This window comes from Acanthaster planci, linkage group LG04 (assembly GCF_054643075.1).
Source record: "Acanthaster planci isolate LZ-2023a linkage group LG04, COTS_SCS, whole genome shotgun sequence".
In the NCBI taxonomy this organism is placed as follows: Eukaryota; Metazoa; Echinodermata; class Asteroidea; order Valvatida; family Acanthasteridae; genus Acanthaster; species Acanthaster planci.
The window spans coordinates 254,373-268,581 of record NC_141780.1 but is presented as its reverse complement, the minus strand read 5'-3'; the positions used below and the strand labels follow the sequence as shown (position 1 = coordinate 268,581).

At 38.1% G+C, this 14,209-nt stretch overlaps 1 protein-coding gene and 1 long non-coding RNA gene across 5 annotated transcripts in view; one reads left to right on the top strand and one right to left on the bottom strand.

Annotated features, from left to right (window-relative positions):
• Positions 1 to 14,209, top strand: part of LOC147799269 (uncharacterized) — a 45,098-nt gene that overhangs the window by 21,858 nt on the left and 9,031 nt on the right. The window lies entirely within an intron of this gene.
• LOC110988242 (cyclin-dependent kinase 17-like) overlaps positions 1 to 14,209 on the bottom strand; it is a 57,653-nt gene that overhangs the window by 36,871 nt on the left and 6,573 nt on the right. For all 4 annotated transcript variants that reach the window (XM_022251572.2, XM_022251574.2, XM_022251573.2 and 1 more), the window contains exons 2-3: positions 2,597 to 2,929; positions 2,097 to 2,230 (exon numbers count right to left, since the gene is read on the bottom strand). In XM_022251572.2, the coding sequence (XP_022107264.1) occupies positions 2,097 to 2,230; positions 2,597 to 2,717 (255 nt within the window). In that variant the 5' untranslated portion in view covers positions 2,718 to 2,929. The remainder of the gene's footprint in view (positions 1 to 2,096; positions 2,231 to 2,596; positions 2,930 to 14,209) is intronic.

The window sequence follows — 14,209 nt, the reverse complement described above, 5'->3', positions numbered from 1 at the left end:
TGATTCATACCCATCTGAAATTATGACATCAATTTTATAATGCATACATGTACGCACATGTATTGCTAAATATATTTACACAGGTCTTACAGCGAAGACCATATGACAGAAATTAGTCACACATGTTCAACATGTCATGGTCCCAAGAAAACAAGCATGAACCTTTGTGCACATATGGTGAGTTCCCACCACAGTACTGTCATTGCTACATGTACTGGTATGTAAAAAACACATCCTCCCTTGTTCTCGATCAGGGTGGACAGACAATACAAAACGCGTCATTTTAGTACACATGTACCGGTACATACAGTATGCATAAACGAGCAGTAATAAACGCCTACAGGGAATGTCTGCAAGGAAACCACAGTAAGGAAGAAGCGATCGAAGTCTTGTTTTCTTGAGATGAAATCCTTCAGAATTCTCATCTTTTATGATTATTTGTGAAAATTTGAGTGATTCATGCAGCTACGGTACGTGTACTTGGCACAAACTCAGTAGCAAAGTGAAATCCTTGAGGGCAATGAAGGACATCAATGATCACTATGCAAGTGTACTGATGAAATAAAATTTAGACGTACATTTACATAGAGTAAATAGGGACCAATCACTTGTACACTGGGGATGCAAGGATGAAACTGTGGTCAGTGCATAAGATATTAATGTGCTCAGCTAAGTATCAGCTGAGAACTAAATGTAGAAGCCCCAAATGTCAAACAACATTGCAGTTTTTCAAGATGTATTTTTGCGTTGGGGAGATGTTAATTTTATATAACAGGTTAATAAGCACTGTATGCTCAGTGCTTGTCCGAGAGCTTGCGAAAAAACCTCACAAGCTTACTCGGGTGGGACTCGAACCCACGACCGCAACAATGCAGTTGGCAAACCTCTTTCTGTTCAGCCAAATGGAACTGACTTCTAACAGAAGTTGTTTGTTTTGTGAGTTGAAATGGGTCTGAAAGGAACTTGGAGAAAACATCTCAAACCACTCTGTAAAGATCATTACGGAACAAAGAAAAAATGCAAGTACTGATACACTGAACATGGATGTAGTTGCAAATGGCAGGCTTCAATTATCTTCTTGAACAACAGGTGCAAGAGAGATACTGTTACCATGGCAAATACGAAGACTCTTAAAAATATTTCAATATTTGGAGTATAAAACTCTTTAATCTTTCACACTGAAACATACCTTGGTTTGGAAACAGGATTAAAAGACCTTTTTTTAAAATGTTGCACTTAACAAAAAGACCGAGACACAAGATTCTGAGAGGGAGGAGTGTTCTTAATCCATTAACAGATCCCTAAACATATCAGTTGTATGGTAGTGCTGAAAAAAAGCAGATGTACAGTACATATGCACATTCCTTAAATTCCACACAGGCTATGGAGGGGGGAGTGTTTGCCATCAGCTGCTCAGAGAACTTGGATGTGCCAAGTAGTTTTCCTCAATGAAGAAATCACTGAACAGACTGCATGCCATTAATAGTCAACTGCTGATTGGTCACAAATGGAAGGTCAAGTAGAGGTTGTCTTGCATAAATAATGAGTATACCGTATTATACCGTACAAAGATGCACGGAGAGAGTACACCAAAGATGAACACCACCCAGAATGGTACATGAACATAAGGAGATACATGTAGTGCTTATCATTTTATGCTAAAGACCTGAGTTCAACAGCAGAGCTGAGCATAATCTGTTAAAAGCTCAGATGGCTATGAGACAGCTTAATTAAAGTTGATCAATGAGATTAAAATCAATGAAGGGAACCCTCAAGTTCTCTTGTAGAAAATACAGGTGCAAACACAGTCGAATTTGCAGAGGACAGAGTGCCAAAAAACAGAACACGTAGAATAATGCCATGTACACAAATGGGCCAAGTAAAGAATTTCTTAACATCTGCTAAAGAAATTTCAAAATGAATCTGGACGAAACCATTTCAAACAATGTACATCTTTAATACATGCAAACACTACAAGACTAAAGCATTATACAATGGCAGGTGCACACATGAACCAGTATCGAACATGAGCAAACTACCGGTACATGTAGTCTGGTGCAAAGCTGGACACATTCTGATTTACATGGAGTACTTACTTCACTAAATCGCCGCTGCAACTTATTGTGTGGTCTTTGCCTTAGGCGGACAGGTGTGTAGGCTTCATCAGATGCTCCTGACGTCTGGTCACTCTCTCCGTCAGAACCTCTTGTGCCATTCTGTTGCACCAGTTCTGAAATCCAGACCAAAACAGACAACAAATGTACATGTGTATTACACTATGTTCATCCTCAGTGAAAAACAAAATGGATGCAAATTCACGCTACTTTTCCATTCATCTGGCCTCAAGTGATGAAGATCATCCACCAGGAAAAACCATGCATTGCATCCATTGTTATCTTCCAACTGAGTACCGGTACATTATAGACTGTGGTTAAAGTGCTGGTATTTCTTTTGATGCAGGCCACACATCAGTACAGGCAGTTTGAAAAGTCTACAGTGGCATTTTTCAGTACTTTGGCATGCAATTAACACCTGATTTCTACTCTTATTAGTCTCCCATAATAATTAAACTATGCTCATTTTGAATTGTACCCACCTTCTCTTGTGCCAGTTCCATTTTCCTCTATACTCATGCTCTCCGTGAGTTCTGACAGTGAGTCCTCAATCACCGAGTTTGCACGAAATGTGCTTGAAAGTCTTCTCTTTAACCGCTTCATGACAAATGAAGCTATCCAAAAACAAGACTGAAATTCTTGTTTAAATAAGAGAATGAAGTCTGATACTGCTGTGGATATATCCACAAATGGGACTGGATAACAAGTTTTTTATTTCGCTTGACACAATGTAATCATTGCTCTCCACCTGTCTGAGGCTTCATCAGGAATCCTGCGTAAGCATGTCACTGCAGTAACGTGTGGTATTTGCAAATCTGAAACAAGGAAACAGAGAGAGAGAAAGAACTGTGTTTAGACTGAGTCAACAACTTGGTATAAACTAAAGTGAACTGGAAGTTGTTTGTCAATTGAGTGGCGTGATTAGAGATAGGTATCTATGGACAAAGCCCATGCCTGCCAAATGTACATGTAGGCCTACGGTATGATTATGAAAGTGGATGAGTTCCTCTGTGTGCAGAGTGAATGCATAATTTCTGTACACAAGTACTTGAATGTTCATGTACAATGTCCAGTTTGCTACATCTATAAAAATAAGAAATACAAGTATGTAAGAAGTACATGTACTGGTCGGTACACGTGTAGATGTACTGTACGTGTGAACTACTATACATGTGTCTCCTTACACAATACAGTATTTCTGTCTTCTGGCCCAGATTTATGCTTCCAAGTAGACAGCCATATTTTTCTTTAGAAAGGTTGTTATCCCAATTTAAACAAAAACCTAAAAATGTCCACATTTCAAATGTGCAGTCACTGCAGTGGCATATTATCGTCAATGTCAAGTTTGCATCAAGGGACAGTAGGAATGGCTCAGTATCACATGTACATGTAGACATATGCAAATCACTGAAGAAAAACTAAAATGCATGTTTACTGGAACGCTTAGTTCACTAATTCTGGTCTTTGGTCTGTGCACCTGACTTCTACCAGTACACCTCAGCCAGTAACCATCCTCTTTTGAAAAGTCTTGAACCCACCACTGAATGAACGATACTCCATTACAACTACATTTGTGAAGCAGCGCTGCATTTGTGAATGTCCATGTGCCAGTGCATGTACCTGTATGTAATAGAGTGCTACATGTACCTGTATGTAATAGAGTGCTACATGTACCTGTATGTAATAGAGTGCTACAGTACATGTACCTGTATGTAATAGAGTGCTACATGTACCTGTATGTAATAGAGTGCTACATGTACCTTTATGTAATAGAGTGCTACATGTACCTATGTAATAAAGTGCTACATGTACCTGTATGTAATACAGTGCTACATGTACCTGTATACATGTAATACAGTGCTACATGTACATGTATGTGTATGAGTACAATGCAGGCCTGCACTATGTCCTACTTTCCTGTACAGCCTACAGAAACCTTTGTACATGTACATGTGTGTACCGGCAGACTAGAAGAAAAAGATAATGAAAGTTTCCTAGTGAGCATTTGTATGGATCCTATGGTCTTTATTCTTACTGTTACATACATGCACCCATTGTCCAGATGTCTTGAAGGCTTTATTACATGAAACAGTACCGGTACGTTAGTGGACATTCATTCATGTACCTATATGTACGTGTTTGTACATCATACAATGTACATACATGTAATTACATGAATGTAATCTGTGTGTACAAGTACATGAAAGCACGTTTGACCTTCAAGTTCAATCATCAATTACATGTACCAGCTATTGTCAACACAGCAACAGTCAGCTCTAAATGTCACAATAACTGATGTTTTAGCCTGTCGTCTTGTAACCATGGTGCTTCATACATGTACACCTGAAAGTACTAAGTACCAGTACATGTACTCACAACATCTACGGTAGCAGTGTATAGTTCACATACTCCGTACATGTACATCAAGTACACATATAGTACTTTCAAGTCCTTACATGTACATGTATGCACACTGTTACATGTACAGAGTAGACATTGGTTCATTACAGTTGTGTATCAGTGTATGGATATGTACCGGTAGGAAAATGCACTGTGCTTCAAAACACTATCAAGAATTTTTTACCTAGAGTCAGTCCAATAATAAATGTACCCCAGACAAACTACATGTACAACATCACTGATCTCGGTTCAAGTTAAACAGTTATTACAACTCCTGAAATTAAATATTAGAAAACTTCCAGCTGGACCAAAATGCTGGCTCTCAGCTCACTGAGTTGATGTCTAATTCTGTGTTCATCAGGACTGCATATGTCTGTTATGATGACTCCAGTGAACCTTGTCCTCTTTGTTTATGTCATGTTGGCAATGACTTGTTTCCTACTGGGAATGACAAATGAAATAAATCGGAACTTTAAACCTGGGATTACTATTTGGGATAAGAGATGTCTGTGCTCAAATACTGACATGCAAGCAGTGAGTGGTTCAATACACTGTATGTGATGTGACCACTGATAAGGGACAGTAATGCCAACCCTTGAATTACACATATGTACATGTACATTTTGCCTGTACATGTACATGTATGAGTAACAATGCAGTTTTATTAATGTACCGGTATTGCCAGGCCTGTGGTTTGCTTTCTTCATGTACAGGTATGAGTACAGTACATGTTCAACATTCAGTTGCTTTCAGTGAAAATCATAAAATGCAATACAAACCTCATCATAAACGGGTATCTTCAAACCTCAAATTTCTTTCAAGGGACACTAATGAATCCAACAGAATCTTATGGCAGCAAAGTACGATACATTTGTACATGTATGTGTACATGTACATGTACACATGTACCGGTATGGGGCTTGCTGTACCCACTGGAATACAACTAGAAATTGTACTATTTCGTGTACATCACGAGAAATTCATTGGTTTAATATCCAGATCTACATGTACATGTATGGCATACCGGTATGACCATGAGATACATGTACATGTAAATGTAAGAGTCAAATAGGCCAGTACTGGGGTACATGTCCCAATGACATTCCTATGAATGATACTACAGTGTATATGGGTAACAGTACCGGTACATGTAGGTCTATGCACATGATATGCAAACCAACTGTCAGCTTTTTCAGTATGTACAATATACCAGTATTCTATCGCACTAGATAATTTCTGAACACTGGAATTGCCTTTTGCTCCTGCAATGAGAGATTTGTAAATTGAGACATGGAACTTTCCAACAAACTTTACTATAATGGATTCCATTCCCTCCAATCACAGGGAATGTTGGAACTGCTTCATATGAGCATCTCGAAGTGAAGACCAAGGCAGTACATGTATGTATGAGGCACATGATGAGCAAGCATGGGCATTTTGGCTTCTGTGTAACAAAAGCATTCAATACTTCTTTTGGCAATAACAACATCTGGGAATTTATTTACAACCCCCGCCATCACAGAATCAGCCAGACAGCAACAGAAGCTTGTTTCAGTACAGTCTGCTCACTCACACAGTCTGCTCTCACTGCTGAAAAATGATTTCTGCATGGAGGAGTACTGGTACATGTACACAGCACACTGGCTTCCAGACATCACCTGGCAACTACCAACCCAACAATTTGCTTAACTAAGATGTCTACTCCGTGTCTCTAATTATAGTGTTTCTACATGATACATGTATCTGCAAGCAGCTTCGGTCCATGTACATGTACATGTATTGTTTATGTACAGCTGTACTTGTACTGGTACAGTACCGGTACATGAACAGAATAACTTAACTAGACTCACCGGTACATACAGGTACATGTACTGAAGCTCCCCACCATCACAACAAAATTGCATAAAATAGGAGAAAAAGTGAATCCTAAGCAGTTACTAATACATGTAAGTACATTAGTTGATCTTCACCCTAAGCTTCTTGTTCCATTTCCTGCTCACCTTCCCTGGGGAAAAAAATTGATTTCCCAAATTCTGAGCCATGATGACTGGCGTACAGACACACACCTAAGGGGTAGACATTAGCATGTGACTGATGCGATCAGTAGCGTCATACATACATGTACCGGTACATCCAATCTGCATCCCTTATTCACAAGACGCATACTGTAGGTTACCGCAAGGTATCAGTAATATTGGGATCAGTTACACCAAGGTATCAGGGAAAACCTCCCTTGGTGGTGAATCAGATTTAAAGGGGCTTGACCTTTCCATTTTTTTTGGCATTGTACTATTTTCATTTACTCAAATATCAAACTGTGAGGCCATATTGAGGTTGAATAGAATTCCCCTTGGTAGTACCCCATACATTTCAAATTTGAGTAATGCCAGGAATGACAGGCAGATCTGACAGTCTTGTAATACCAGTTTTTAAAGAGTAGCTGGTGTCAAAATCCTTATATTGTACATGTAGGTGAACCATACATCACAAAGTGCATTGTAGTGTACATAGTGAATGAAAGCACTCCTTTCAGAGATTTCCAGCTTTCATTTGTGTACGTGTACGTACATACATGGTACATGTTTTCATACACTTCTAAATGACCCACATGCTGATTAACTGGATACATGTGCATGCACATGCTGCACTTCAGTTTTCCTTCAAAGAAGTAAAAACAATGTTTTTCTCCAGTGATCTGAAAGTTAGTGACGTGCACACATGTACATGTACATAAATGTACATGTACATGCACATGTGCGTACCTGTATTTGCACAGTGTATTTACTAGCAGGGTTAGACAATAGCTATTGACATACCGGTACATGTACCGGTACATTGACATGTATAATTTATGAAAACATACAGATCCAAGGAGCCAATTTTACTGTTTTGAGATATACATTGTATGCATGCATGGTACAATGTACTTTATGTATTAGTACATGTATGTACATGTACACGTGCATGTACACATTAACTTGCAATTTGTAAGCTACCGGTCATGTGAAAAATTTCTTTCAGTGTTTTGAAGATTTTGTTGTACAAAGCACACAGAGAACCTCTGCAATCATGCCCTGGGATTTAGCTGTCGGACCCTCAATCCCTGATCTGAGATTGCCTAAAATTACGGTACATGCACCATACCGGTACGTGTATCTCACTTCCTTCACTCCGTGTCCAAGCATGAGAAATGAGTTAGCAGACCTCCTTCCTAGCCTACACTATTTAATTAGTACCATTACCCAGGCTGTGCAAACAGCAAAGACCTGTTTGTGCACTGCTATCTCATTGGCTTTGGAATTAGACATGAAATTACCTTTTTTGTGTGTGTCCTTCCTGAACGGGGTACCATATGTGTCATGTTTTGAATCAATACTGCTGAAACATTGACAGCAAATAAACCAAGCTGAATTATAATTGATGTACTGGTACGCGTACAGATGTGGGTTTGTCCACACTAAAAGATACAGCTACATGTATGTGGCACACAATACAAATTTCCAAATGTAAAATTTTGCCATTTTTTGCTGCTTGTGCATGTCTTCACTATTTCTGATTGTTACCACAGAAAGGTAAACACAAATTGAGCAATATTTAGGAAGTTATAGAAGTCTATTCTTGAAGATACAATGTTTGTCACATGGACAGACACTTTGCTTCTTAAATATGACAACTAAATTCAAAATGTGATTGATAGTTACATGTACATGTACCTGCAATGTATTAAATACTCTTGTAAGTTTACTTTTATAAACTTTCATAATCTCAGAAAAACAATGTGTATATAAAACACTGAAATTTATTACAAATACAAAATTACAAGGTACATGTACATGTAAGGTTTGTCACTGGAAATACATCACATTTGTCACATGGACAGATATAACATATATACATGTATGTGTATACGCGTACAGGTATGTCACATGGACAGCCATTTTTTTATGTTTAACCCTAACAGTTCCGGGCATTGTTTGGCCTAAAGTACTCAGTACTACAAAATACTATGTAACACTCTGAGCCTGAAGGACCTAGCGCTACAAATTACTATTTCTGGCTAGGTTTATTCCATTGTTACTCATACAGAGAACAATAAAACCATGCATTCATAGTGCCACAGTACTGTATGGTACATTGTCTGCTCTATTGTATTTTATGGCTGTTAGAATAATAATGTCATGTCCTCTTACATGCGAAAGGGCTGAGTACTACATTTTACTACTAAGTAGTACTTTGTAGCATTTGGGACTGTTAGGGTTAAATTAGAGAATGAAATTTAGTGCTGCGAAAAGCCTGAACTCTCATTACTTGACAACTAGTGGTCATTTATAATACATGTATAATTAAAAACGAGAGTTGTAGGGTTTCACAAAAATACAAGTAAAGTAGAAGTTCAGAAAAGATTTTAAACAAAAACTAATGAAAATGTACCGGTACAAGGGAAAACCAGTGGAGAGAATCCAGCCCAGATTGTACAAAATCTCATATACATGTACATTTTGGAACTTCAGTTTTTGAAACCGTTATAATATAAACAAACAACATATTAGTCAGTTTACTGCATACATGTTATTTGCTCCTGGAATGGAAATTTAGAAATGAATAAGACTGGTAAGACCATCTGGTGTTTCTTTTCCTCTGGATTGAGCAACGTACAGTGTACATGTACCGGTATAGTATGTCAACATCTGGGCTTTAACTACCGCCATGATAAAATGTACTTTGGTCAGGGCAGTAACGCATGGGAAAATATAATTTTTCTTTGGTTTAGGCAGTAGCCTTCTGGTACATGTACATGTATGTGAAAAATGAGTTTGCATAACATAATGCTTCAGTCAGTGCTACTGCCACATTTTGACAGAAATCTACTGGTACATGCACCATACAAAATGATATCAGAAATTTTTGGCAATGACATCACTAAAGAGTTGGGAATTTCCATATTCCATTGGCAAAGTACGTAATACCGGAAAGTTGAATAACGGCTTTAAAAAAATGAAATATGAATCAGGAAACTGAGACACAGTTTTAAAATAGTTTTAATGTTAAACGGAATGTACCGTGTGCTCATTCTTAAAGGTGTTTACAAATTGGTGAAAAAAATTTGAATTTTAACAATGGAAAAGGCACTCATATTCAGAAATCACTGAGGATTTTAATGATACATATTTTTGTACATGTACATGTTGTTCAAAAGGGTAGCTGGGACAAATCAATCACCTGCTGTCAAATGCCTCAATTACCAATTGGCTCTATGCACAAGTCTGTCTCTACTTGTATTGGCAAACTGGGAAATCAAATGTGAGAGAATTCAAAGATGTTTTCAATTATGTTTACACACGAAATCATTTTATACTATTAAAGTTAAGAATTGGAGTTGCAGTGTACATTTGTATGCAAATGGCAATCTACATGTACATGTTTATGTTCATGTACCCGGTATCTACTCACTCAAGTGAAGTACATGTACAGGGGTTTAGATAATTTTCTTCACGCCATGAGTACAATACCCATGTCCTTGCTTAGAGTACCAGTAGAGTACAGAAGCCTACTCTTTTGCCCTCAGTACATACATGTACATGTGTATTATGTATTGTACTCTTCTTCCTGAGAGGGAGAGTACCGTACTCCCTAAGAGGTGGAGGAACTGAGTACCAATACTATGTGAGTTAGTCCTTTTGCCTTAGGAAATATAATACTTCTTCTTCCTGAGAGGGAGAGTACCGTACTCCCTAAGAGGTGGAGGAACTGAGTACCAATACTATGTGAGTTAGTCCTTTTGCCTTAGGAAATATAATACTTCTTCTTCCTGAGAGGGAGAGTACCGTACTCCCTAAGAGGTGGAGGAACTGAGTACCAATACTATTACTATGTGAGTTAGTTCCATAGCTGTAGTAAATATAATGAGGCAAAACCACAGAAAAAAACAGCTCTTAGTGATAACCATGAACTCATGACACCGTAGACAAAAATCACACAATCACATAATCTAAACCTCAATCTTTCTGAGGTGTTCTGACTCAAATTTTCCAAAAATTCTTCCAAAAATCGATGAAAATAGTGTGGTCTTTGTGGGCTAGAACTCAATTTTACTGCATCGTGTCTTTGGGGAGTCTGGTGACCAGGTTTTTGTACAGAACGATGCCTGCGCAGTAGCCTATTTCGGTCTACAACACGTTTTGCTTTGGGTCTTTCCCGTCAATTCAGGGTTTTCTCAATAATTTATAATAGTTATACATGGAGTGGCGGGAAAAGCTGTACACAGACGAACATGACCAAACCGGTTTTAGTTAGCGTCCGCTACAAATATAACTCTGTTGGGCAGTGCATAATTGATGCAACATGAAAAATACAAAAACTTATGGTACTCTTTCTGTAGTAAAAATCACTGCAAACTGTATTCTATGTTCTGCATGAGGTTTTATGCTGCGTATTTTTACTAAATTTCCAAGTCGGGAAGCGTACATGTACATCTACGCCAATACACGCGTTATCTAAACCCCTCCATGTACATGTACCGGTACATGCACATACATGTAGAGTATGTATAGATGTACATGTATAATGCTTGCAAGGTACATGTAAATATTGGCCTTGTTGCCATGGCACCTTGGGTGTACATGTAATTCAATTAATGAATTTATCTACAGAGTTGCTGGTTTAACAGGATTAACTGGCAAATGTGATGGGCATAGATGTATGTACTGTATAACGGGACATGTACATGTATGTTCAGGTGCATGTTTTAAACAATTTATCTGAAGATACTGTAAGCATCTTTTTGACATTTGGTCACTTCACAGGTGCAGTGGAAATGTTGAAATAAAAAACCTCTGTAAAGAGTACAATTGAAAGAAAGCGCTGCACCGGAAGCTTTTCAAAATTTCATAACTCACATTGAGATACCAGTAGTTTTGAAGTGTCAATGGAGCAGTCTCTACTGTTCCATGTACATATTCTGTAACTGTCTGATCACTGTACACATCTTCAGTCAAAAACTTTCAATCATCCATGTGATCTTCAGGTGTACTTATTCTGGAAAGTAGAGGTCCATTTTTTGCGTGTCCCTGTCACATCTGGCCTATGATTTTCTAAGTTCAGAACACATTTCTACGGTAATTTCCAAGAGTGATGAATAAATGCAAATTACCTGCCAGCAGCACAGGTTGCAATGACAAATGTGACGGGCATACATGTAGGCCTGGCGGTACATGTACATGTACATATGCACTTGTACCTGTTGAGGAACAAGGGTTCATTTACACCCATATACGGAAATGTACACAGTATTGTCTTAAAATTTTTAACTTTACCGGTACCAGTATGTGCATGTTTACACACCTGATCATTACATGTGGTTGTAAAATGTAGGGTATGTTAGGGGAAGACGGGACACACTAAAGATTATGGCCCATTACATTAAATTTTACTGTGCTTGAACATCCACAGCAATATTTATGAAAAGTAATTTGACAGACTACCAGTACGTCTTCCCCGCGTCCCGTCTTCCCCAAATGTACCCTACATGTACATGTAACTTGTCCTTCCATAATGTTAGAGACAAGTATCAAAGTGAATGACAGAGTACTTACATGTACATGTACTCGTAGGTCCACCCATGTACATGTAACAATGATCTTGCACAGTGTACATGAATGCCACGCACATGTACAGTGTCCTGGTACATGTCCCACATGTGCATTTGGCCATGACTTCAAGTGGCCTGGCCAAGGCACTGGTGTGCCAGAAATACCCGTGGACCCAATGAACTTTTCAACTCAAAACTTCCATGAAATGTTTGATTGGAAACACATGGTCCTTTTTATTTGAAGTTTTATTTGGATGTTTTCAAAAGTCAGCACATAGACTTGTGTCTAAGAAGACATTTACATACTTGTACATGTACCCCCGGTACATGTACCAACAGGCTTTCATGAACCAATCACAAGTCTTAATTCAATGAAAATTTACATAAGAACACTGTCCATACAATGAAACTCCTACTACATACAAGATGGTAGTTTTACATTTCAGCTATAATAATAACAAAAATTTGTAACGCCTCGGTATCCGCCTCAAGAGACGCTTATGGCACAGTACAGTCAAGAAAAACAACATAATTAAATAATCGAATAAATGTTAACTATACACCAGTGCATTCATGTAATTCTCTATTCTTTATCCGATTCTTACAAGTGCAAATACGTACAAGTACCATACATGTGTCCAACACAGTACATACAGTGTACAATGTACAATATACATGATATTTTCTTCATCAAAATTTGCGCAAACATCCCTCAGTTTTTAAGGACAGTTTAACTTGTTTTTGCTTTTGAAAAATGAAACCAATCTCAGTGTTTTCACACATCTTCTGACATCCTTTAACACAGACATTTCCTAAGACAGTTCCTGTAAGAATGTGATTTGTTCCTCAGCCTGCCACATGAAAAGCTCTGAGGTCTTGCACCTCATTTTGGGTCTGGACAAAACATTAGATACATGTATTTCACAAGCTCTGGTAAGAATTAAAGGTCACTAATGGTTGGACTAAAAATTATCACAGGCCTTTCTTCCAACTCTTCAACAGAGTCAACAAATGACAGGAAATAAAAGAGAGTCCTGTCCCCATATCAAAACAAATCACAACAGTGTCCTTGACCCGTACTTGGTGTTGGTCTAGCCACAATGGTTGAGTATGAGTGACTCATACATAGACCTATTGTTACAAGGGCTAACCCTCTCGCTACAGAAAAAAGCTGGCCTTCAATTGGGGATATTTTCTAGCCCCTAGGATGTATGTAAAATCATATTGAAATAGGAGGATTTGGGATTATTAGGGCTACTACTACTACATGCACATGTACAATTGTGTGTTTTGGTAAAAATTGCCAGGACCAGATTGACATCAGGTCACGGCTTAAAGTGTAGATGGAGCTATAAAGCCTGAACAAACAGGTACATGTACATGTACATGTATGATACATGTACAAAAAAGATTACCTGTATGTACAATTTGCCCAAGTGTTGTTCTTCTACATGTAATTTCACTTCATCCTTAAGTTGTAGGGCACTGCACAATGTACATGTATGAATGTACACATGCTTGTACATGAACAATGGAATATAGTACGTGGATGGCTGAATGTTTGAAACAACTAGGAATTCCACCTGCTGACCCATAATGGCATGTCTACAGGCCATACATGTACATGTACCATACATGTACATGTACATTGTATATGTATACATGTAATGTACATGTATGTGTGCATGCAGGCTCAATCAGACCAAGATGGGCATGCACATATGCATGTACTCCTCATGCACCATCATGCACATTTTTGTCCATGTTATAAAGGATGGCAAAATATATGTAAAAGTGGCTTCCTACATTTACATTGTATGTATGTACATGTACATGTACTGTAAGTATACCGGTACAAATGAGCTGTCCCCTTCATACATGTAAGAATCAAAATTATCAAATATGGCAATGAAAAATATCCTGACCTGTAACACTTAAGAAACATATTTTTCAATAGTTACATAAATTTTTATAAATTTCAACTCTGCAGAAAAATTTTACGAGGCTCTGAATCCACAAAAACATTACAGGTACACGGAAAGTACGGTACCCAGCGCATGCAAAAGAATTATGCAACTGTATCAGAACATGTAGAGTACCTTTGCAG